We start from the raw sequence: 26205 nt of genomic DNA on the forward strand, positions 1-26205 counted from the left end.
GATATGTGAATGTGCTTGATGTGAATAGCTGTCTGTTGCATCACACAACTCTTCTTCATACAGTTTGCCAGCCTTGATATGGATTTGCTATAAGTTCAACAAACTTACACAATTTGGTAGAATAGAATGAGGAGGAGTCACTAAATTTTACCTGTTGCTGTACATATGTGGAGCAAGCAAAAAGTGATAGACTATGGAAGTAAATCCTTGTCAATCATGGTTTGAGAGAGAGGAAGGAGAATAGGTGCTGGTTTGAAAGGGATATAGTGTTGCTCTGAGGAAAGACTAGAGAAAAGCTAGGAATAAGGGGGAGGGAAAGAAAAGTTTTCTCTTCAACCCTGTTTTGTTTAAAGGTGACTGAGATGATCCAGCAGTAGTACAGAATATGATTGTAATGCCAGAGCAACATTTAAGATCAGTACTTCTGATCAGACTTAAACAATGACTTGTTGACAAGTTTTCTGCTTTTTTATGGCTACCTTACACCTATTTGTTTAAAGATTTAGCCCCACAGCTTTACTTATCTTCTGTAGATAAATGCTCAGGAGCTTTTTTTACTGAAATGGGAAATCTGGTGTCCTAAAAATTAATGAATATATAAGCACTGCATCTGTTTTTATGATATTCTTGAGTAGTCCTTTGCTCTCTGTATACAAATACTCTGTTCTACATATATAGAAACTCAGAATGCTTTCTGTATTGCACTGGCAATGATCTTTGTATTTGTATTTTCTTTGTATTTTCTTTCCATGCAGACCTAACTTCTTTGTTTTTTACTATTTTCAGAAATCTGCTTGCGTAGGCCGAGGCTATTTCTTTTGGGAAAGTATAGAGGGATTTATAATTGCTTGTGAAGATACTACTAATTACCTAACTTTCACATTTGGATTTGTCTGACTTTCAAATTATTAGTGCTGGCTTTTTTTGTTTGTTTTTGTGACTGTAAATGTGTTTGCAATGAAAGCTTTTTTGGTCCTTTCTGTTAAAAAATATTTTTCATTTGTATTTTATCTTTTAGAAAGCACTTGCTTAAGATTGCTACGATTTAATCTTACAAGTATAATTATATGTTTCACAGAATGGCAGTGGTTTTGTCTGTTTAATTAAATGTTAATTGTTTAATTACTAATATTTTTTTTGTGTTTCACTAAACTGGATAACCAAATTTGGATTGAATATTGAGTCTATGTAAATATCAGAACTGACACTATGTATTTTACATATAAGGCTTGATTTCGTTGCAAGGGAGAATTCCCAAGACTTTCAGGGTAGAAAAGCTACCTTCCACTGGCTTCTTTGATGCTGTTGGAACACAGAGGAGTGTAGTTGTTTGCAAAAGAAACCAAACTCCCCATAAAAAACCAAACAGCCCACCCCAAGTTCAATCAACCCCTTAACCCTACAACAGTTGTATAGGTTAAATCAAGTTATAGAATATTTATGGAAGATGTCTGAAATAAATCACAGAATCTCTAAATAGGCTGTGGGAAAGGAGTGATCTGTAGCACAGCCTCCAATCCTGGTTATCCAGTCAGGCTATGTGCAGAAGTATGCAGGTGCTCTTCAGCACCACAGTGGTAATTTTCTTGGTATGGAAACAAGAATAAAAGGTGGAAGAAGAAACCCTGAAAGCATAAAAGATGAAGATTGAGCACACCCTATTTCACCTCATGCTACTCTAGAGCCAAGATGCAGAAAGAGAAGATATTTTAAGACAGAGCTGTAGTTTTATGAAATGTAACCAAAGTGTTTTGAAGTATTTTATGTACATTCTGTCTGTGCTACTTCATTGAAAAGATTTAGTCCTAAGTCTTTGTGCTCTTCGCTCTTTTTTAAAATTAATTCCTTTCCATTATAGCTGATCACAGTAAATATTACAAATTAAAGATTTTTTGTATCCATGAAACTTTCTTTAAAAAAATTGTCTGTGGGAGTGTGAAGGTGTACAATTTACCTGTACATGTGTAAAGAGTTACATATGAAAGATAGAATGAATGAAGATTGTTCGCATTAAAAGTTAAGGCTTCCTGAGAGATGGCCTTATTGATGATAGTGTTTTATCTAAAAGATAGAAAAAGTAGCATGAAGTAAGAAAGAAGAATATCTGTATCATACCAGAAAAGGGAGAATTTTGTTTTAGTTTATTTTCTAAATTCTGATTCTACAATTTGGCTGAATGCTTGAACTCTGTCTAGGACACTTTTTCTGATCTATTTTTCCTCTGTAGCTTTTCTACTTGTTTTATCTGTTAACTAACATTTTTGCTACTATTGCTGTTTCCAGACACTAGGGACATTGCCGCATTATTTTTCCATGTGTATTTTGTGTAACAGGTTGAGCATCCTCAGCGGTCCAAAAAAGCAGTGTGGCATAAGCTGCTGTCTAAACAGAGAAAAAGAGCAGTAGTGGCCTGCTTTAGAATGGCACCATTGTATAATCTGCCAAGGTAAGAGCTCTATAGTTCTGTCTTTCACAAATGCATTAACCTTAATACAGAGCTATTTGTCAAGCTCGAAAGGAAAAAAAATGGAAACCAGTAATTGATAAACTACTTGTTATTATAGTTTGTATATTGCTTTCTTTTATTAGAATTAATTACTTTTTTCTATCTTCTAAAAAAATAATAACAAATATAATTTTAAATTTCTGATTTCAAGTTTATCCTGAACATTAAAAAATGCAATTATTTGAGCACAATTCAAAGTTATCTATTGCTGTTATCTTAATATTTGTATTAAAGATGAAAAAATGTTTTATATTAAACAACTCAGCAATGTAGAATTTTATTTTATTTATTATATTATCACTTAATAAATCATTATTGCTATGTTTTAGTATCAGTTTGACAAGTTAGTGGGACACAGTTTAAAATAAAACTTTTTTTTTTTTTTTTTTAATGGGTGCTTTGATCAGTTTAGCCATAGAAATTCTGCTTCCCTTTTAAATTATTGCTGTATTGACTGGACAGTTCCTCAAGCTAAATGAAATTCATATTGACCAAATCTGCTTTTTAAAAGTTTACAGCTTTTGTTTTAAATGTTCCTTTTTAGACACCGAGCCGTCAATCTCTTTCTTCAAGGCTATGATAAATCTTGGATTGAAACAGAAGAACACTATTTTGAAGACAAACTGATAGAAGACTTAGCAGTATGTCTGGGTGAAAGGGTCATAGGAATGTATTATGGATTAACATTCGTTTTGCATAGTAATGATTATAAATCTGTGAAGTAGCTAAGATATCACTTAAGCTATCTCTACCCAAAGGGATGAGCTATAACCAAGTCACTCTGACATCTTTTTAAAAATTACACATGATGGAGATTCCCAAATCCCCTCAGGCTGTTTGCTTCGGGGCTTCAATAATCTTTTAAAGAGCTTTTTTTCTAAATTAAGTGCTGTCATTCCCCTATCTCTTATCTTCTGCCCTGTGGAGAACTGGAACAGCCTACTCCCTCCTGTTTTTCAGCTAACCTTTGTGTGTTTGAGGACTACATAATCCACATTAAAGCCATTTAAGTCAAAAGGTTAGAATATGAAACTAGAGGAATCTAGTCTTAGATCAATCGGTTCCTTAGAAGCTGTCAGAGTCTGCTTCTCCACAGAAGAATCACCATGTCAGGGACATGAAGATTTTCCCCAGTGGTGAAGTGTTAGAGCCATGTTTTTAGCATTGTAAATGCCTACAGTGATTTTCATTTAAGTCTGAAGTCTTCCTCCCTTACAGTTTTCTCTCTGAAAGGTAGCTTTTTCACAGCTTGGGCAAAAATGAGTATTAGGACCTGATTCAGTCCCTGGGAAGTCCAACAGAACACAGTCCGAAATCAGGTTTTTTATTGTAAGTCGAGCCTGCTCTCTGTAATAGAGAGAGGAAGCTAACTGTAAAATTTCTATTAGGAAAAAAGTAATAATCTGCTTCTACCGCTTAAAACTTATGCTTAAGGCCTGCTACCCAACTTGTAAACAATTTTGAAAATAAGGATCAAAATAGTGAAAGGGAAATCAGCAGCAATGAGCTCAACACAGACAGGCTGTGGAAGTTCAGTTTTGCCAGCACACATGCAAAATTAATTTCTTGTATGAACAAGCATTGTGAAAAAAACAAGAGAGTTCTGCAAATTTTTACTTTGCATACAGCCTTTTAATCTGATATCTTTATGTATCCCAGCACAATGCAGATGTTTTAATTAGTGCAGGTTCAGTCTCAAAAATAATTATATTTTGACATTTGGGAGCATGAATGTGCAGTGGAACAGCATAGGTCTTTGCATGTGTGCGTGTATGTGCAGGTGTGTACATGTAAAGAGATACCTCAGCATGGTAATTTGGCTACACTGACAGGAAGGAATATCTCCTTACCTCCATGATGAACCTGTATATTTGCTAAGTTTATTAAAAACTCCTTGCCAACTGGTAGCTCAAGTGAAAAACTCTCAGAGAAGACAGAAACAGACTGGCCTGGCTTTTATATGATCCTTTATTAAAAAAAAAAAACCTACAGGAATTCCCTTTTAATTCCTCAAACATATGGATACGTGTTTTTCCATTGCTCTCTTGGGGAGAGATGTATTGTGCCTTTCATTCAAAACAGCACACAAAACTTCATCTGTCTTTTAAATAAATTTGCATCACATTCTTGCTACCTTAGAGCACTCACTCTCAGAAATGAGAGTTTGGGCTTCAGCTTTGTGGAGCTGATGCAGAATGCTATGTGGACATCATGAAAGATATGGTTTTGTTGCTGGTGTGGGTTCCTCTTAGGGAAACCATACCTTGGTTTAGCAAGAATCAGAAGTTTATTGAACTGTCAAGATGGAATCACAGCCTTGGCTAAGATAGCAGAACTCATCTGGAAGGGGAAAAGGGCCTTGGGCTCTCTGATGTATTCTTGAAATAATAATAAAAAAATTAAATATATAAAATAATATTTTTTAAGTCTTCAGGATTTAGAAATGGCAGCTAAAACTTACCCAACCTATTTGTTTTACTCTCTTATGTTACATTCAGGTAAAGCTTTCAGTTTTACATTTAAATAATTATAGGGCAAGTGTCTCAAGACATTAAAAATTAAGCGTAGTTATTTTCCAGAAATGTCAAAAAATCATTGATTCTAGTGTTTATGCTGTGCTTAATAATGAGTTCTACTTAACTCAGTCACTGGTGAATTTGATCCTCCATTTAATTTCAATAAATCTACGTAAACTAGTAACACATTAACACAACTTCTGCCCTTTTGTTTCATCAGTTTTTATAGCATTAGGGAGCTATTCTGGTTGATAACATTATGAAGTACAGAATACTGCCGGTTAATTAAAGAGAAAGGTCAGCATTCTAAATGAGATTGAAATAAAGAGCAGGGGAAGACATGCATAATTGTTCTGGTCTTGTTATTGATACTGTAAATACTATCACATAATGAAAAATGGGACATGAACCTCATATGGCCATCATGGAGTGGCATATGAAAAAACCATTGTGCATAGACGTCAACTGAAGGGAATTGTCAGCTGCAACCAGTCATGTTTGACACAGCTGTGTGGGAAAGGCAGACTTCACAGGCCCATAGAAATAGTAATATTCATAGACATCTATAAGCATTCCCCCAGGAATCTGTTTGGCATGTGATACTTGTTTTCTTAATAGACAACAATCCATTTTCCTTGTATCTCTGAAGTGACCAACCCATCTTCATTGCTTAACAAATAACAATATAATAGTGTATTACTTGTGCTGTCTTATCAATGCATGGAATTATTTTTTTCTGCATTTTGGTATATAGTGCTAGATGAAAACGAGGAGGAAGAGTGGGCATATTTTATGCAATCAATTTTCCTTGAGCTACCAGATTCTTCATAGCAAAAAGTGTCTGGATGAAGCAATTTTGTTAAAAACTTGATGGGCAAAACTTACTTTCTGAAATGTCTTTTGGCAATTGATAAGTCAGAGGACAGATTTTTATAGATGCTTTTCAGAACACTGCATTAGTCATTGTTGTTTTACAGTATTTAGGACTACATTTTTCTTTCCCAGAAAGCCAACTAGAGCTGCCTAAACCCGAAAGCAAAATAACCACATGAAAAAAAACACCTCGTTATGCATTTATATATATTATTGAATAATATATAATATTTTTTGTACATTATTGATTTTTCATCTCTTAAAATTCTATGTTCTGCCAACATTACTATTGTTGGTAGATAGAGCCTCTTGTGTCTAAAACTGTTGGTAAGCTTCAGGTTTGGATTTCTTTTCCCTCAAAGTCTCTCAGAGTTTCTCAGTGAACATTTTACCTAGCATAGACTTGAAACAGGATTCTCATTTTTATCTGATGAAGCTGGTTAGCATAGCAACAGACAGTATAATAGTAAATGATGGCATCTGGTTACCACTAGTTCTGGATAACAGAGTAAAAGATTGAAGTTACTTTCAGAATCTAGGCAAGAGGGTTGATTTTTATGTGGAGAGGAAATCCAAAGTGGTATCATCTTTGTAAGTCTTCTTGGTCATAAACAGAGTCGGGGGTCAGATTTTTCATATTTTACTTGGAAGTTGCTTCCTCCTGGTTGTCCAAATCAGAATTATATATGTTAAGATTCAATGTTTAGTAAATTGCACAGAGTAAAACATTTTTTACTACAGATAATTGAATATACTTTTAAAATCTCTTTTTTCCCCCTAAAGAAACCTGGAGAGGAACCACCAGAAGAAGATGAAAGCCTTAAAAGAGTTGATCCTTTACATCAACTTATTCTGCTATTCAGTCGAACAGCCTTGACTGAAAAATGGTAGGGATGGTGGGAGAGACTACAGAGTGTGTGCAGATTTTCAGATTACTCCTGTATTTGAAGTCATATATGTCTCTTTTCAAGTGAAATTGCATAAGCTAGGCCAAAACGTGCATATGAACATACGGTGAGTTTGAGTTACACTCAAACCTCTTTAGCTTGTGGTATGTAAAGAGATTTTAACATGACTTTTTCACAGTTATGGATGCTGTGTTCAGGGCTCATTGTTGCGTTGTGTGGCAGCAGTGGCCATCGTGTCCAGGGAGGTTACAGGTACCGGCAGGGAAACAGATGAGACAAGGCTTTTTAGTTAAGCTCGAGAATCCATTTATTCCCCACTACCTTGGGCTGGGGAGGGAGTGAAGACGAAGAGTGGTGAAGACAAAGAGAGCAAGAAGAGGCAGGGTTGTGGGTTTTTATAGGTTATTATAGGGGAGGATTCTTAGGGTTTGGGTCAAGGGAGGAGATAACACAAGGAAAGTAAGATCAGATTTCAGGCTTCTCAAAACAAGACTCCACAGCTCACAACTCCATTGTCTTCTATGCTCCCTATTGACATCTACATTCTGAATATGAAGTATAGTCTAAGTATAATTAAAAATCAACTATATTCACTTTAGTGGAAGGTGTTCACGAATTTCTGAGTACTGTGTTGGTAACTGGCTATAATTCCCCATTTGTATAAGTTAATCAAGTACTTTTGTAATTATCTATGAGCATTATTTAAATTATTTAAAAATATTTTTAAGGTGTTTAAAAATATTTTGGCACTTCAGTTCTATTGTAAAGGCTCTAATCTTCTTCATTTTATCTTTCCTCTCTCTATTAACCAGCAAATTGGAAGAAGATTTCCTGTATATGGCTTATGCTGACATTATGGCAAAGGTAACTAGTTTAATACCTATTGCTTATTTTGTATTTTAATTAAGTTGGCGAAGAAGATGAAGAGAAATAATTTTTAAACTGTTATCAGTAAATTGCGAGTTATCAGCAAATGTTTTCTTTCTGCATGGTATCAGAGCTGCCATGATGAGGAAGATGATGATGGTGAAGAAGAAGTGAAGAGTTTTGAAGTAAGATTATACTTGTTTTGTTTTTCTTGTCATGTTAGACATTATTTCATAGCTTCTAGATGACATTTATGTTTTTTGGTTCATGGCTTACTGCAGCTTATTATGCCAGTGAACTGCATGTCAGAAGCTGGATATGGCAGATATGAGTCTCCAGATTAATATTAGCGAAACAAAAATATGCACGGTATTACATAATATAGAACAATTTAGTGGATCTTACATTTTTGTCTCATTTAAATTTTTAGTTAGGTATTACAGACAGTAACTTATTCTAAAAGTCTGATAATAACAGACTGTATATTTTAAATTATTCTGCCCTACCTTTAGTTTGGATTTTTAAAATACCTGAATACTATTTTTTGCAGTAGTCATTTATATTCAGTGCCAGTAATTCATACAGTAGTTTTATGTTCACATATATATTAATGCTTCTTAATAAATTGAGAACTTCTGTTCATCCATACTGCTACGATTTTTGCTTGTGTTGAGAATAGGAAATCTGTATTTATTGCTGTTTAATTTTGAGATTTTAGTGATCATCACTGTTTAAGGATATACACGCATTGATTACAAGCATAAGACTTGTCACGTGCTTGCTCTAGGATCTGTCTCTCTTTTTCCATTAGTGAAATGGAGTTTGCAAGATATTTGTTTCTTCTGAGGGGCACTGAGGGAATTAGCTCTTTAATATTTTTAATATTTTAACATATTTTGGCATATTGTGATTCTTACATTAAAAGATGTCTCTTGTGTCTTTCAAGTCAATTAATACTTACATTTCATGTATTTACTAAAAAACAGAAACATGAAATAAGCACTTCTATTATTTTTTAAAAAAAACCCTTAAATTTACTGATTGCTTTGCCGTAAAACTATCTGTGCTGTTTTGATCGTTGAGGTGTGGTTTGGGTCATAGTTACTTTTACTCCATTGTTTTATAGACATATAATTTTCCATATGTTTTCTGCATGATGCTTCATGATATAGCACTGAATTATTTAAGTACATATTCCCTATTTGACTGTATAAAGAAATCAGAATATCAATATTAATTTTTTTTTTCAATCACTCAGAAGTTCAGTTGAGTTACAATAAAATACTCAATATATAAATTTTTGTTTCTTGGTAAATATCTCAGTATGAACCCAAATTTCGGTAGGTTTTTCTAATTTTTTTTCCTCTGGGAATGCAGTATAAGACTTAACATTGATGAAGAATATTCATTCTTATAGGCTCTTATCAGTTAGCCTATACATGCTTGTTAGATATCAAAAGCCTCATGCTTATAGATACAAAAATTGTTAAATAGGATGTCATTGAGGTATATGAAAAAAAATTATCAGTAAGGAATTTCTTAGTGCTCCTTACATAAATTATAATGGGTTCTTTGTTCAGCATTCAATTTTTTGTCTTGAGAGAAGATCCTATTCATTTGTTTCTCTTTATTATTTTTCCTGTAACTGTGAAACTTACGTTTAAATAATGTATTTATATGTTCAAAAGACAATTTTGTGTATGTATTTGGTCAGTCACCTGCAGAAAAAAATTTTAGACTTCTTTTTCTTATTATTATTTCGCTTCTTGTCCTTGCCCTTCCTTAAGGTGACAGGATCACAACGCAGCAAGGTAAAACAAAAAAATATGTGTGTATTTGTCTGGGTCTAATTTTGTGATTTTTCAGGCCCAACATCTTGGATAAGTTCAACTAAAGGGTCTTGCAATAATTTTTAACATTTCAGTTCCAGCATGACATCTCTACCAAACCCTTTTTGTGCGCAAGCTCTTTAAAGATTCCAGGAGTTACTTCTGCAGAGTATGCCATGTTAAACTGTGATACTGTTTTGGGAAAAACAGAGTGTTGTTTGGCTTGTTCATGTTGTTTTGCTGTTCATGCCTTTTGTGCATCAGTTATCTTCTTTCTGGTTAGAACCTAATTTGCATTATTAAAACAACTTACATGGTTATTAAGGGAAAGTAATTGAGCTTTTCTTCTGTATTTTAGCAGACTCACATTTCTGATATAGTGGTAGAATTAAGTTTCCAATATTTGTGACAGAGAGAGCATCAATCGTAGTTCATGTCTGATTCAGATCCTTTTGAACTGGGTCCTTAGCCCTCATCATTATAGTATTAGATAGAATCGCCTTAGATACACCTTATCTTAAATGATTCCTAGTTCTTCAATGTTCCTCTAAGAACATAAAGGAAATAGCTCTGAAAATTCAGTGTTATTTTTTTTATTGGCTCAATTTCTTACACAGCCTTTTTTGTCTCTTCATGAAAGCCTCACCATTTGCTTCTGAAAGGTGTCCCACGGCTATGCAGCAGACCTGCTTCATGCAGGTGGAAGTCTCAGTTCCCACTCTTGGCTCAGGCCTTTTGATGGTAGGGCTGCAAGGCTGATAGTCTGGGAGAAGATGTGGGGTATGGAGTAGCTAATTTTTGATTCTGAGGTGTTTAAATGCAGTTATTTGTGCTGTGGCTAATGACAGCTACAGTAAGAAAAGATTACTTGCTTGAGATTTGAAATGCACAGATCTAGCTAATGATCAGACTTCAGTCAGTAACTTCAAATTTCATTTCCTGTGGCAGTGTAAGGAAACAATTGTAACCTTCTCCTTGGAAAAGAGCAAGGTGATTTTGGTATTTTATTTGCTAGCCTTCTATTAATATTCAGATCACAAAAGAAAGAGGTTCCCATGCATCTGTGGGGAGAGAAGGTGTATTTCATGATCAGCTTTACTCTTGTTCCTCCAAAAATTTGCAGAGGTCTGTTCCACCTTCATATGATAAAGGCATTATCCTGGAAGATCAATGTGCTCACAAAAAGTTATTTAAAAGGTATTATAATTGTTACAAACACAAAGTGCTTATTAAAAAAAAAAGAAAAAAGAAGAGAGAGAGAGAAAATATATAAGCAGTGTAATAATATATATTTTTTTCTTTTTTAGTTCCAGTAATTCAGATATTCAAATACTACCTATCTATCCCTCTGCTTACCTGGTTATCTTACACTAAATCTTATATTCTCCATATAATTTTTTTTTTTTTGCTGACTGTGAAGTATTTTAAAAGGGAAAATAAAAGCACCCTTGCTTCTTTCATACATGGCATTAAACAGTTGTGCAGATGTGAAACTGTACATACCAGCTGCGTGTGTGCTTGTGTGTTTCTTTCTGTCTGACAATCAGATTTCAATGTTGAAGGCAGTTCTTTTATTCTATCCTGTGTGTGCATGTGTAAAGATTGACTGTCCGATTTGTATGGGGGTAAAAGTCTACTGCTTCTCTAGAGCTTAAAAATGTGTGGTGTTTGAAGTCTTTAATCCTTTCACAGTCAGAGCGATAGAGACATTTGGGCAAGCTTAGAATGTGATGAAGATGCCGAGTGTATTTTAGTGAGTTTTCTTGCCCATATCTCATGCAGTGTAGTCTCATTTTTGTGCAATTCATCCGTGTTGTATTAATAGTGTGAACAACAGGGATGTGACAGTGTTCTCTGTATGTTAGTATGTTCTTGTCAGCATTTACCTGCTAGTATTTGCTTTGAGTTATTGCAGTTGTCTTTGTCCCTTCCCATTTGTGTCTAAGTTAACTTTTTGTTGTATTGAACAAATGCTCAATTGACTCCCTGTAAAGCTGGTGTCACTGTCTCCTTTGATTCTATCTGATAGGAAATTCTTTCAAATCAAACTATTTCAGTAGCTGAATGCAAAGAATCTTCTACATTTGAGTCACTCCTACATATTAATGTGGGTTAAATATGTGTAGGATGGGAACTCAAAGAAAGAGTCAAAATTTCGCTCATATTTTTAAACTCATTTGTACTAAATTGATTTAAATTGACTCTTCACAGGAAGAAAAGAAATGGGGGAAACAGAGATTCCTATGTCAATTCCTTTCATTCCTGTTACTGGTAGCAACTTTGTTGATAGAGTTCTGTATTCACAAATTTTTTGACAGAATGATACATTGTGCTGTCAGTTTCCTCAGACAAAAATTTTCGAGTTCCTGTACATGAAAAATAATGCAACCTCGTAAGGCTCTAGCTGTTTGAAGATGGTTGCCTTTGTCTTATTGTAACAAATTCTGAATAATCCACTGAGTCCATATACTACATATTTACAATAAGAAGCTATTTATTATATGAATTAAAATAAGACTCCATATTCAATTTATCAATTCTAAGAATGTAAACATTCCAATCACTATGTAAAAATGCATTTTTCATCAGTTTTTCCTACATGTAATGGATTGTATGGAACCTAATACATGATTTTACTCTCTACCCTACAGAATACATTTTTTATTACTAGAATAGTTTGGGTTGGAAAGGACCTTTAGAGGTCCTTGAGTCCAAACCCTTTGCAATGAGCAGTGATGCTTCAATCATGAAATCCAAAAGGAGTGATTTAGGAAAAAATTCTATTTTATTTATGGAGCAGAAACCAGCACATATTGAACTTAAAGATTTAAAGTGTATATATATAAAGATAATAGAAGTATTGTGCATGAGTATTTGATATTTAAATTACATAATTTATACATGACTGACATTGAAATGAGATGTTTTGCCAATATAAGACCTGCCTAATATGATTAGTTCTCTGGAGTAACAAAAAGTCTTGAAAAGTATAAAATACGAAGACAGGTCAAAGGAGAAGCATTCATCTTCTCATAGCTAAGTTGAAAGCAATTTCTGTTCGTTACATCTTTTTTTTATTCTCTTTAACATAATTTCATATTTAAAAAAAAGAAAAAAGAACGGACTGTAAAAGTAGGATCCTATGCCAGCAGTCTGTATTTTGGAGCTTAGTGATGGCAACAAACCAACCTCTCCATATGTCCTAGCTCCGAGGGAGCCTCCAAGAATCAGTCTCTATGAATTGTAAGAAAATTTAAGAATTTCAGGGACGTGCTTGTCAGTTAAAGCTTTTCTTTAGTTTTATCTAGTTTGTTGTCTATAAGTTGCAACTAAAACTTATCTTTTACCTGATTTATTTTGGCATGATTGCTCATATTGATTTAAAACCCAAAAACTAAAATGAAGTAGAAAATATTTAGGTCTCTTCTTTCAAAGAGTGTGATTCAAAAGTTTCCTTGGTTTGGTAGGTTGCTGGAAAAGGTCTATAATATGAGAACACATGTATGTACATTTATAAGTGGTCAGCAATTTCCTATATGAGTGAAAAACATCCAAGGTAAAATAGAGAAATTTGTTCTTCAATGAGGATTGGTTTTGTTTTGGGGTGTCTTGTTGTTTATTTGTTTCTTGGGGTTTATTTTTTTCCCCTTGTTTGTTTGTTTACTTAGGTTTTTGTTTGTTTGTTTTAATTCTGTTCATTTTTTAAAAATTTTTCATTTAGTGAAGTATTTTTGCTGTTGTTGTGATGGTTTGGTGAATGGCAGAAAGCTCAAATCATTGACTAATTACTTTGGTAGTTTTCTTGCAACTGGCAAGCAACTGGATAAAGTGTAAAAAGCTGAAACTGGTAGAACAGATAACTGTAAGCAATAAGCACATCTTAGAGAAATGGGGAAAACCTTATTAACTTAGTATATTTCGTAGGCAATGGGTGGCCCACTCCATGTAAGTGCTGCCATCACATACATATTTACATATATGTATTGACTTGGTGTGGAGAAAGCAACAGCAAAGATGCATTGTGGAGCTGAAGAAGGAACCATGATTTTTGTGGGTTATCATCAGAGAATGCTTGCTTTTAGAAGAAATGCATGTGGTGTGGTTTTTTGTGGGTGTTGTTTTTTTGTGGGGTTGATTTTTTTTGGGGGGGGGGTTTTTTTTGGTCTCTTGTTATTAATATCTTAGACATCTTGATTTCCATAGGCAATGCCTCTTCCTACTGTTCTTTACTGTCATTGCAAGAAGTTAGTCTGTAGATTACACAGATACATCCTGTAAGCATTCTTATAAATCTTTGATATTCTTATCAAAAAATATTGTACAATGAAAGTAGTATAACTGGTGTTAGGCGTGTGAATAGTAAATTTTGTGATGAAAGAAAGATGAAAGGGTGTTGGGTCTAAAACTGAAAGTATCTAGAAGTAGGAAATAGTTTTTAAGAAAAGAAAGACTAATCAATTTTCAACAGCTTCTGCAGCAAATGAAAATATTTTATTACAGCTGTACTGAACCTGTGATGTCATGGTTTTCTGGTGGTTTGTGTGTGTGGTGTATGCGTGTGCGTGTGTGTATGTTTCTGTTTTGTTTTTATTGAACTCCCAGGAAGAGGTTTAAACATGAAGGCAAAACTTTCAAACCCTAGCATGGCTAAATACAAAGCAACGCTGCCATTTTTTTTTTTTTTTTCCTTTTTGTGCCTCCATCTAGATCTGTCACATAATTTTAAGCAAAAAGAAAGATACGATTTAACCACAGGAGAGCTAATAGTGTGGGAAAAAAAAAAAAAATCCTGATGAATTTTGTTTCCGCAGCACGATATTATCAAAGATTTAAGAAACAAATTTGCCAGCCTCGGCGAGAACTCTCTGGTAACAGCATAAATGTCTGTGTTGGTTTGCTTTTGAGTTAAAGGTTTCTTTTTCATTCATTTGAACATATTTCTCTTTTTTACCTCTTCTTTTTTAATTTAATTCTCATACCCTCAATTTAGCAAGCCTTCATTTTTTAAACCTCTTCCATCTTCCAATATATTTTTACGTAACTTGGATGGAAAGTTTATGGCAGCAAAGCTGTCATTCTGGCTACTTCTGCTGCAGCTGTTCCTGCTTTTAGGTCATACATGTTTTGGGCGCTGTGTTTTTGGACATGATACTGATTGTGTCATGTTCCTTTTGAGTAAGCTTTTTACCACACCATCTGATGGACTCACTGTCATAGGGCTCTATGCAACTTCCATTTTGCAACTTATACTGCTTAGTCATCCTCAATTCTCCAGCAAACTTCAATTAACCTGATGAAAGTTGATACTCATCTGGAATTAACTGTGCCTTTATGTTTGCTCTTTCTGCTCTTTATGTTTTTGGTAGTAGTTTAAATTACAAAAAAAACCTTCACCATTGCTCAAGCAACGCCATGCAGTATTGTTTGTTGCCGCTAGAGAATACAAAATATAAAAGCACAGTGTATTCTATCAAATATTCTGTTAGTAGGGGGGCAATCTATATTGTAATATAATGATACGTTTAAAAAAAAAATCTGAGATGCTTCTTTTACTCTGGTATTCAGCAACAACTTGCAACTCAAGAGCCACATACTGAGCAGTATGAAGTTACGGTCGCACTCTAGAAGATTATTAAGAGTATGAACTGTTGGACAAAACAAGGCACAAAAGTGCAAGTTTGATACATGCAGTATATGAACATGGGCTTTGAACTAACCTAATGATTCACAATTGAGATTACTCTTTCTAGATAAACTGCTAAAAGCATATTAAAGAAAAATACCAAGTGGAGATTATTACTTGAACCTGTTAATTATTTGTTCAATAGCATTGTATGTATTAAAATGGTTCATGATGTTGCCATAGAGCCCATATACTGAGAAAACCAAGAACCTTTGGAGGATTGATAGTAACTCAAATCTCATGTTAAATGACCGGAATTTTTATTCAGGAAAAAGAAATGGAAAAGCAAAAACTTCTGTATCAACAAGCCAGACTGCATGATCGGGGTGCTGCTGAGATGGTTCTGCAGACAATCAGTGCAAGTAAAGGTAAGGTTTTGGTGTGTAGATTAAATTTTAAACATTACTTCTGATGAACTTTGAAGTGATTTTATTTCTTATTGGGCCAAACATGCAGATGTTTGGCTCCAAGGTTTGCTTTCAAAATGATTGTGAAATTTCAAAATTCTTGACAGCTAACCCAGAAAAGTATAATGAGTAATTTTCATGAGACTATTGTTTCTTTTGTAGTTACGATTAATTTTGCTAGTGCTAATTTTGAGCATGTGTGAAGTAAGTCATTGCTTTAGCAGCACTGAATGATAAAATGGCCCTCAAATTCTGGAATGTGTACAGTTCTGAAGTAGGTTTGTGTCACCCTGGTTTTTCTGAGTTTTTTAAAGCCTTTTGATTGTTCATAAAATGGAGTCAGACCTTTTAGCTACTGTACAATATTAGGAGCAGTTTCTACCTTTTCCCACACATGTATTATAAACAAATCCTTTGTTTTTCATTCTCTGTCCTTTTTTTGCATATTTCTAACCTGAAAACAATTGTAACTGACAGCTGGTTTGGCCATTTGGCTGAGGGGTGAAAACTCCAGAAGCCAATCTACACCCAGACCCACAAATGTATAAAAAGTAAGAAATAAACAAGATGGGGGCTCTGGGCTTGGCTCAGCCTTGAGCTCGCTCGGAGAAACTCTCTGCCCTGCGAAAATCTCTCGTCTCCGTGTGATTGCTTTGCGTATCTCGATCACAGGTGTGGACTGAAGTATTTTTGTTATTTCCCATTCTCCAAATATCTGCTTTATTGGTGTACTTTGATAAAACATTTCAGAAGTTTAAATTAGGCTTTTTTCTCTTAGAAACCATTTTATTCTAAGGTTTTATGTTTCAATGTTTTTTTCTTTTGTGATTTGTTTCCACAATAGTGATGTTCTAAAAATTCCTGACTACAAATTTTGTTTACTGTGGTTAAATGCTTGGGTCGCTGTCATTTTCTGAAGAAAATATGCAGATTTTCATGCAGTGGGGACACATTGTTAAATTTGAAAGCTAGCTCATCATTGTGAGCTCAACCTTAAATCAACTGTTGGCCGTTCTATTGATTCAAACAATTATATTCACTGAACTCAATTATTCCTGCCTTATATCTTGCTTCTTCTGTGTACTTTGTATCCATTACACTATGCCTGTGGGCTCTCATGAAGAAATTAAGGAAAAATAGGTCAGTTTTGCAATTTATTGGATGGATAAATTAATTAAGAAAACAGTCTTAATTTTATAGATGATCCAAATTTGTTTGTTTGGTTGTTGTTGTTGTTTTTTGTTTTGTTTTGTTTTGTTTTTGTTTAAGGTGAGATGGGGCCAATGGTTGCAGCTACCCTAAAGCTAGGAATTGCCATTTTAAATGGAGGAAATTCTACTGTTCAACAGGTAAGGTAGTAGTTTCTTCTACCCATTCTAGCCAGTATAGGTCTTTATACCATGGTCATTATTGCTGTAGTAGCACATTACGTACTGCGACTATTTGTCACACTCCATTTATCCTCCTACTCTTTTTTGCAGAATAAAATTGTATACAAAAGTGCCTTTTTGGTGGGTATTTCTTATTTGTTTACAAGGCTGAGATTTGTTTTGCACTTCAGGTGTAAGGGGGAAATTTTCATGTTATATAATTTACTTCTGTAGGAATTCTTTGGGAAGGAGGGCTTTCTTGGGAGACTGCTGTTGTCCTGTAGCCAGTAGAGCAAAATTGCTGACCCTGGTCCTCACCAAAAAGAAGGATACACAACTTCAGAAGTCCTTAGCTTATGCAGTGGAGAATCTTGCTGATAAAAGCAGAGAAAATCCTGAGTAACTAATCTGCCATTATATAATTTGGTGCCCAGTGGACAAGTCTGATAGGTTAAAAGAATCCTGCACTGTTGAAGTGAAGAGGCTGATCTAGGGAATGTTCAGTGTTCTGTACCTGTTGAAGATTCCTGTGTTGAGAAGGGTTTAGACCTGCCATTACTAAATTATTTTAGTGCAGTTTGAAGAATACATACAACTGGGAACAATTAAGGCCCCAAGTGAAGCGCCTGAATGCAACCAAAATAATGTTCTTTTCAGGAGCTGGCACTAGCAGGAATTGATGTGAAAGACTACAAATAGTGCAGAAATTATTTGCTTGAACTACTGCCAGTTCTTCGCGATGTCATGATATTAAATTAGGAAAATCATGAAATTTGTAATCCTAATGTATTTTTAAAAATAATTCATTAAAGTCTTAACAGATCAAAATGCAGGAAACACTTAGCATTTTTTTTACATTGATAGAAATGCTACTAGTCTAAATTACATACTTATAAAAGCATCAGTAATACAGTTAGAATTCCTTTTTTTTTCAGTTCCCTCATTTCTACCTCTTTTTCCTGGTGATGTGCTCGACTTTCCAATTTTCCTCTAGGTGCCAAGATCAACTCTTCAGTCTTCCTTAGGAAGAATGGTATGGGTGGGGGTAGAGGAGCATTAGTGGTTTTGAAAAGTCATTATTATCATCCTCCTCTGCAGTTCTTTGCTTTGATTGGTATAATGTTTTTGATTGGAGTATTCTTTTTCTGTCATCTTGGGTCTACTTGGGTTTACACTGATAATGTTTTCTACACTGTGTGCTTACGTGCTTTCTGTTTTGAAGGTTACTTTTCACTCACTTTTCCTATTATTTTTGCAAAAACAGTTTTACTTCATTCACAACATGAATTCTTGTAGCTTTCCTACTAAGACCAACCTTTAGCATTGTGGGTTTTCTTCACAACTGAGAGCATCAGTATCATCCTGTATCTTTACTCAACAATGCATTGCATTCTGGAATCACAGTTCACTCCATAAATTCTTGGTATTGTAATCTGTTTTCAGATAGTTATTGCACATTATAATAAAGCTAAACCAAATTTTAAAATACACTCAAATTACTACGAATAGCCTGTTGCAGCTAAAATAATCTAAACCAAACTGAGGTTATGGAAACTGTCTGGTGTTGAAACAATAGTGTCAACACAATTTTTTTGTTCAGTCGTGGCAAGATTGCCATTTATATTAAACACTAAATTCTTCTGGCTGTGTTGACTTTAGGTATTACCTTTATTTTCTATGCTTTGGGAAGGTGCAACCAAAACATATGACCTTTTCTATGAAGTACATGAACATTAAATGTTTTTTTTGATTTTGATATCTGGATCTTTCTTTGCAAGGTTCTTAAATATTAGAGATATTTCCAAACACCATCATCACTAATCGTATGGAATGCATATAGTCTTAAGTTACCTAAGTTATCACGTAATATGAACATTAATTATTAATTGTCTGCATAAATTATTTGTGTTTGCTACAGAAGATGCTTGACTACCTCAAGGATAAAAAGGATGTGGGGTTCTTTCAGAGCCTTGCTGGTCTTATGCAGTCCTGTAGGTAAGAAAGTATCGACTTGAAAAATTAATTATATTTCATTTATATTCCATGGGATTTATAGTTCTGGAATGATCCTTTACATAGTTCTTGCAAACAGCGCTTGGAGATTGTAATGTGCTAGATTTGGGTTAAAGGACAAGGTGGTGCTTGTGGTGTGAAAACCTTTGTGATATGGATCTACCTTTGTAAGAAAGCCCTTTCCAAAAATATTTACAGAATTTGAGTCTACCTGCGATATGGCAGAAAATTCCTAACTTCAGTTCGGAGCATTCCTCAGAGGTGAATCCTTAACTCTGGAGGAATCCAGTAATCCTGCAGAGACCAGGTTAATGATCAATGTGAAGTAATCATAAAGATTTTGGGAAAACCCAGCTTTGTGAGAATTATTCATAGGATTTCTTAGAAGTCAGAAAAAAATGGAATTTTAATTTTATATTAAAATAATGATTTTTAATAAATTGAGGTGATACTATGACTTTTTTGTCCATTCATGATTATTTGTGATTTATATTGATTTCATATATAAGTGCATGTGTTTGAATGTTTTATATGTAATATCTAAGAAAAAAACATATCAGTAAATGATGTATTAATAAACATAGGACTGAAAGGGGCTCCCTGGATCAGGTGATTCAGTCTTGTTATGTCCGGGGTTATGTATTCTTCTTTCTTAATTCTGCATTCCTTTTTCTTAATGCTGTCTGTGGCCAAGTTTCATTTTGAAATCAGTGAGATTTCTTGCCAGCAGAGGTGCTGTTGTAGTTCTGTGCGCGTCTGACTTTTATAACTATTTTTCTTATGAACAAAAGTTATCCCTGGCCAGCTGACATGCAAAGCCCTGAAAGGCAGAACCTCGCAGGTTCACAAATGAAGTATGTGAGGTATATGTTCCTTAAATCTGGTTAGTTGAATATGTATTCTGCTTTGGCAGCTTCAGTTTTTCAGAACGTGGAGAAAAAGAAGCACTAAGTGGAATTAATAATGACAGTTTCTTAATGGACCTTGCTGCTTGGTGTGAATTTGACTGTAATATAAAAGTAGTCAATAACTTGGCTTCTTTGTAGCACCTGAAAATGAGTATGTATATCATTAATGCATACGTTCTGCTTTTTTTTGGCCAGTCATACAGAGCTGAATTCTGTGGTCACTCAGGGGAAATGCAGGTTAAGGCTGTTGAGCTGAGATTTGTAATCTCATAACAGGCACATGTATCAAACCACTGAGATACATCTTTTTAATACTGGTATGCTTGTAAACGTCAATGAAATCACACATACTTTTTAACTTCCACAGAATTAAATATTGCATGTATTTAATTAATCACAGGACAAATGTAATTTTTCTCACCACAGTGTTCTTGACCTAAATGCATTTGAACGTCAGAACAAAGCAGAAGGCCTTGGCATGGTGACTGAAGAGGGATCAGGTACTATTGTTTGAACAGAAATTTATCCATTTCATTTTTTAAGTTTTGCAGAAGCAAGCTGAATTTGAAAGAACCCAGAGGACGTTTAAATTAGATATTAGGAGCAGGTTTTTCATCCAGAGGGTGGTTGGCCGCTGGAATGGGCTCTCCAGGGAAGTGGTCACAGAAGCAGCCTGACAGGGTCCAAGCAGTGTTTGGACAATTCTCTCAGGCACAGGGTGGGATTTTGGGGTGTCCCACATGGGGCCAGGATTTAAAATTTGAAGACGCTTGTGAGTCTCTTCCAGCTCAGGATAAGTCTGTGATTCCACGAACCCTGTAAATATATAACCAGAGGCTGAAGCTAAAACAGGTTTCCTAAAAGTGATTTATATTTAATTGACATACCTAAGTCAGTCTTTGTCAACAGTAAGTCATTAGCATGTGTTGAGTTTCAGAATGGTCTCAGAGGATTCTTTCTCATTGTTCTGAAGAAGTGAAGACATAACCTGTAAAATTGAAAATATATTCCATTTACGAATGGCAGTGTTTGTGCATATAAAACATTTAAGAGGTCCCCAACCAGTTTCAGTGTGAAACGAAATTAACAGTTCCCGCCTGATTTCTTAAACTGAGAACCATACCACTTACTCAAGCCATAAATTAAACAGAAGAGGTTTAGGGAAATCTACCTGCTCTGTGGGAAAAGGCAGAGAAAGCTCTGGAAAAGCTTTCTCTTTGAAATATATTTTTTTTTTTCTATTTGTCTTTGAGGAAATACTGCAAAAATTTCACTATACTTTTGACTTTGAACCAATTTGGCTTTCCACCCTTGGTGTTGTTAGTTCACTGTAAATTTCTTTCTTCTGTTCGATAATAAGTTCTACAGCTCCCTTACTGTGGTTGTCTGGATACATTAAGTTCGTTCTCACATGCTTAAAAGAGCTACCAAAGCACATTTTCTTCCCTTATCTTTGGATTTTTTTTACAGTGCATTTTTATGTTTAAATCCTACAGTGACCTAACCTTTTAACATGATTTTATCTTAAAAGCAAGATAAAAAAAGATTGACTGTATAATCCCTATTACATTTGAGGGATCATAATTCATACCAGCAGCAATACATACCTCATTGTCCCTTGTGCCTGTAGGTCTTTTATGCGGCCTATTTCTTTAATATTCAACTGCTTAAATAATGATTTTTCATTAACTTTTATGTTTGTCTGAATGACTTCAAGGCCAGTCAAAAATGCTGCTTCTCCAATACTGTTCTCAGAGTTTAAATTATAGATTAAGTCTTTTTAGACATATATGAGTAAAAAAAAGTGAACCCATGTGGATAAAATTCAGTTACAAGATTGTAAATTGAGCACTGGTACAGCTATCTGGCATATAAATTTCAGCCAATACTCTCATGTTTTACTGAAGATTATTCTGCACAACCTTTTGTTCTTTTGGACAATATTTCATAACTAAACTTAGTCATAATGTTGGATTCTGAAAGGGACTCTCAAGATACTGGCTCATTATTCTTTTGACCTCTGCCTCTGTTTCTAGAAATGGCTGATTTTGCATGCAAATATAAATAAATCTTTAAATGCTGCATAATTGACTCTACTGATGTTAAGAGTATTTTTGTGCTACCTCATTTAGGGATTTTTTTTCATTTTCTGTTCATTTGATATTTCTCTTTTAGTACAGAAATAATTTTGGCAAAACCAATACTAACTGTATTTTGTATTTGCTAAAACAAATTCTCACGTTTTTTCTTTTTTTTCCTGTTTCTTTTTCTTTGAACTAATTGTCCTGTCCTCCCTTCCTCAGTCATCACCCATGAGCGTGGTAATTATTAAAAACAGCTGCCTATTCCTTATTTTCCCTGCTCTTAGCTTTGTGTCAGCACTGTACAGCTCTTGAGTATCACTAGATTTTTTTTTCTGTAAGACTGCTAAACTAGTGTGATTTTTCTGTTATTATTACAATGGTTCATTCTAAAATTCTTGGTTTACACATCAACTCTTCCCAGTTTGGTCTTCCTCTCTATCAGGATTTGCACAGTGACTGACACAGTAAATGTAAGAGCAACAAGCTTTTTTATACTTTTCTTTCCTGTTCTTTTTTTAATTTGTTTTCATTTTAGTAAGCCCAGTATTTGCAATGGATGAATCTTAAAAGGAAAAATAATAATAATATGCACATACACAAAGCCTTGTGCTTTAGTCCTCCTGTAGCCTTTTTGTTGTGTATTGAATGTGGCTTTATTGCTGCATTGATTTGTGCAAGCACAGGAAATCAGTGGTGGATCCAGTGAGGATTTGAGGGTGGTTAGTAAGGAGAGGACGTACCACTGGCTTGGTTTATCTAATGCAGTCAGGAGTTGATACAAGAAAGAGGTGACGCATTGCTAATTAACAGGAATCAATGCTGTTTACAGGTGGTCATTCCTTATTCTGAAAGTTACATGGTGTGTTATGGTTGATGTACCTCAAGGTTTCCATACTTCAAGTGAAGGAAGAGCTTTGTCCGAGCAGCTGCCATGAGGTGTTAATGCCAGCATGTAAAAAGAGAATTTAAAGTACAAAATGTGTATACCAGACAGCAGAAACAATGAACTCCAGCACAGCAGATGTCTTTTCATTAGCCAAATGTTGGGAGGAGGATGATCTGGTGCTGTTTTCTCAGTGGAAATTTTCTTATTTGGCAGCTTAACAAAACTCTACACAGTGATTAGGATAATTTGTTTGTTCGTTTGTTTGTTTTCTCTGTTACTGAGCAGTAGCAGTGTCAAGATACAGTAATCACTGTGTCAAAGATTTCTTGGCACAAAGGGATAATATTTGCTAACACCATCTTTTTCTACGTATTAATATCCAGCTACTGAAAAATCAAGACAAAAGAAAACCAAATCCAACCAAAAAAGACTGTAATTTTCCCTTTCAGAGTTACATTATTGTTGATAATATGCTACCTTCAAATAGTAGTATTTTTTTAAATTATGAAGCACATCTTTTTCAGTTAATTGAAAAGTAGTTTACATAAAAGCTGTACAGGTACTGGTATTAATACCTGATAGTATTACTAAAGCCAAGCCAGTGTGTCTGTGAGGAAACTCCTGTAGTGAACAGTTTCAAAGTATCCTAGATTTTATAGGATATCTGACTTCTTATGTCTGCAATCCTGTGAATAACCATCTGTTATTACTTCAAAGGAAGTACAAAAGATGCGAAAGATTTTTTTTTTCCCCAGGTTGTTTTTGGTTTTGTTTTTCTGAGAAAGAAGCTTAATCTATGAGTAATTAGTTACTCCTCAATTGAAGATAATTTTATTGATTACCAAGGAAATGATGGGATGAAAAATGTGCGTTTTGGCCTGTTTATCATTTTGTCTCAATCGGCTGCAGAAACACATTCATGAGTAATTGTCATTGACTTTGCAACCTACAAGCCTGAAACTATTATTCCCGAAGTCAAAAAAACTTTTGAAACTTATGGGAATAAAGTCAATTTTTCCTCATGTGCAGTTCTTGTTTCTGGTCCCGTGCCAACCTTAGCAACCAATAGAAAGCCCTTTATTGCGTCAACATGGATGTGAAATTTATTGCTCTATTCCCATTGTTTCTTTGTGCTGTCCACATCGTAAGTGCCTTGTCCTGATATTCCTCTGACTGGTACTACCTTCCCTTTTCAAACCCTGGAACCCCCACTGGTAACAACATTGATGGTTCTTTAGCAAATGTGTTTCTTACTTGTTTTTGTGGCGTACTCAATGTTGTTTCTTCTGTATGTATTTTGTTTTGATTGTTCTGTTTCCTTTTCCAAAAAGGGGGTTTCAAAATCAAAAACATGTAGAAATACTTACTATTTTGCAATGGTTTTTCATTAAACACTCATACTCCATTTCACTGTGAGTCACCAAAATCTTGAAAGTGCAATGTTTTTCTCTTCTGGAGAGACTTGTTTTACTTACATGAAGTACAAGACTTAACATATTAAGTTTACACTTAGATTTTTTTACCTTTTTTCCCTCTTTTTCAAAAAAGCTCTATTTCAATGTTCAATTTTTAAATATTTCATCATTACTTTCTTTCATTTCTCTGTAAGCTCACAGAAGCCTTATTTTAATAAAATACAATTTTAGAATGAGACAGTAGCTCTTAAAGGACTTTTACCAGTCTGAGAGGTAGATGTGTTAACTAGCGGTAGGTAGATAACTGTCTGTACTGTGGGTTTACATCAGGGCTGTTTTCTGCCATTAATAATGTGGAATTAATAAATAAGCTTTTGGCCTTCACCAGCCTAGTCACACTTAAAGTAGATGCATAAATTCTGTGTAATCCACTGTAGTCTGCAATGGAGAGGTGTTTTCCACCTTCATAAAACTATTTGAATCAGTGTTTTCTATTAAAAGGGAACTTAAATAACTTCAGAGAATTTCACTTATTGAGGAAGCAAATGCATTTCTTACTTGAATTAGATTGTTGAGGAGTCGAAGACATGCAACACTCACAATCCAATCCAATACTGTCTGGATCTTGTGATAAGAATAAATTCACTTGCTTTATCCTGGGACAGATTTGCTTTTGCTTCACAGCCATCATAAAAGAGTCCTGTTCCCATTTGAAAGCTAAAAGTATTTTTATATTTCTGTAATATGTACTATTGAGCTCGTGTTTTGGAGTAGCAATAGAAGTCAGATCTTTTCCACTGAGGTTTTAAAAAATAAAATCAAGAAAGATGGAGAGAATCATTGAAATTTGACACATGCACTTTCAATGAAAAAAGCTCCATGGATTTATTTTTCATTGAATTTTATTTTTGTTTCCTACCCATGATACCTCTGTATACCACAAACTGCCAGTTTTGCGAAAGCTACCGGCTTAAAGCCTTTGTGTGTACAGCCATTCCATTTACATACAGCATGAGCAATGGCAGCATTTTAACATCTAAGCAAGTATTTTCCAGAATATATCTAGTATCAACAGAAATTAAAGAATGTTTTTTCATAACAACTATATGTAGTGTGTGTATGTTTGTAAGTACATTCTTTGACAATCTTTGTGTGAACTGGCATGAATTCGTGTGCACAGCAGCAAAGGTCGCTCTCCTGAATATCAGAGAAAGAAATGGATCTCCATTTCAGTTCTGTAGTTGCCAGTGAGGCAACTTGTAGTCAGTAAGTACAATCTGAAAATGAAAATTCTTGTCCATACTAACATTGGTTCTAGTCTGATTTTGATCAGGTGTAAAAATTGAAAACCAGGACATTGTAAATCTTAGTGTGGCCATATGGTTTGAGATATGCTCTTTTTTTTGCTTAATTTTAAAATATGTAAAAATATTTCTAAAGCTACAGACCTTTCAGCTTTTATGCAGTGATGCACCTAAACACCTCCTGATTTTGAAGAATTTTGTAATAACTTGTGTTCAAGTTGTGATTTATTTACAGTGGAGCTAATTAAAAGACCGTGCCTGGCCCATCCAATAATAAAAATGGAATCTATTTAATAAAAATTCCTACAGTCCAGTAATTGTACTAAAAGCCAGGATCTATATAGCATTTTAACTTGAGACTTGTTTTCTTTCTTGTTCTGGAATCTTATTTCCTAAGGGAGCAAGAAAAATAGAGGTCAAAAATATTAAACTCTAACATTCTGTTGTATTATTCCTACCAATGGCTCTGATTCATTGGTGCCTTTGATTCAGTGGTGCCTTAACACACAGGAAATAGATAATTGGGCCTTTCATGGGCTTGATTTTTCCAAGCAAGTTTGCTGATGAGTTATTTTATAAAATCATTGCCATATTAGCAGTCAAGCTACAAGCATTACATGTGTGATACTGGCTTCA

General features: G+C 34.6%; 1 protein-coding gene across 4 annotated transcripts in view; it reads left to right on the forward strand.

Moving 5' to 3' along the window:
- The window catches only part of RYR2 (ryanodine receptor 2), a 384235-nt gene that overhangs the window by 320688 nt on the left and 37342 nt on the right, over window positions 1–26205 (forward strand). For 3 of the 4 annotated variants that reach the window (XM_040059776.2, XM_058419590.1, XM_058419592.1), the window contains 9 exons: window positions 2334–2446; window positions 3051–3147; window positions 6679–6782; window positions 7616–7667; window positions 7802–7855; window positions 15451–15550; window positions 16859–16938; window positions 18878–18954; window positions 20307–20380. In XM_040059776.2, coding sequence (XP_039915710.1) covers window positions 2334–2446; window positions 3051–3147; window positions 6679–6782; window positions 7616–7667; window positions 7802–7855; window positions 15451–15550; window positions 16859–16938; window positions 18878–18954; window positions 20307–20380 — 751 coding nt within the window. Of the gene's footprint in view, window positions 1–786; window positions 822–2332; window positions 2447–3050; window positions 3148–6678; window positions 6783–7615; window positions 7668–7801; window positions 7856–15450; window positions 15551–16858; window positions 16939–18877; window positions 18955–20306; window positions 20381–26205 lie in introns of all 4 variants that reach the window. The other variant, XM_058419591.1, reaches the window with a different exon arrangement.

This window comes from Hirundo rustica, chromosome 3 (genome assembly GCF_015227805.2).
Source record: "Hirundo rustica isolate bHirRus1 chromosome 3, bHirRus1.pri.v3, whole genome shotgun sequence".
NCBI classification, from domain to species: Eukaryota; Metazoa; Chordata; class Aves; order Passeriformes; family Hirundinidae; genus Hirundo; species Hirundo rustica.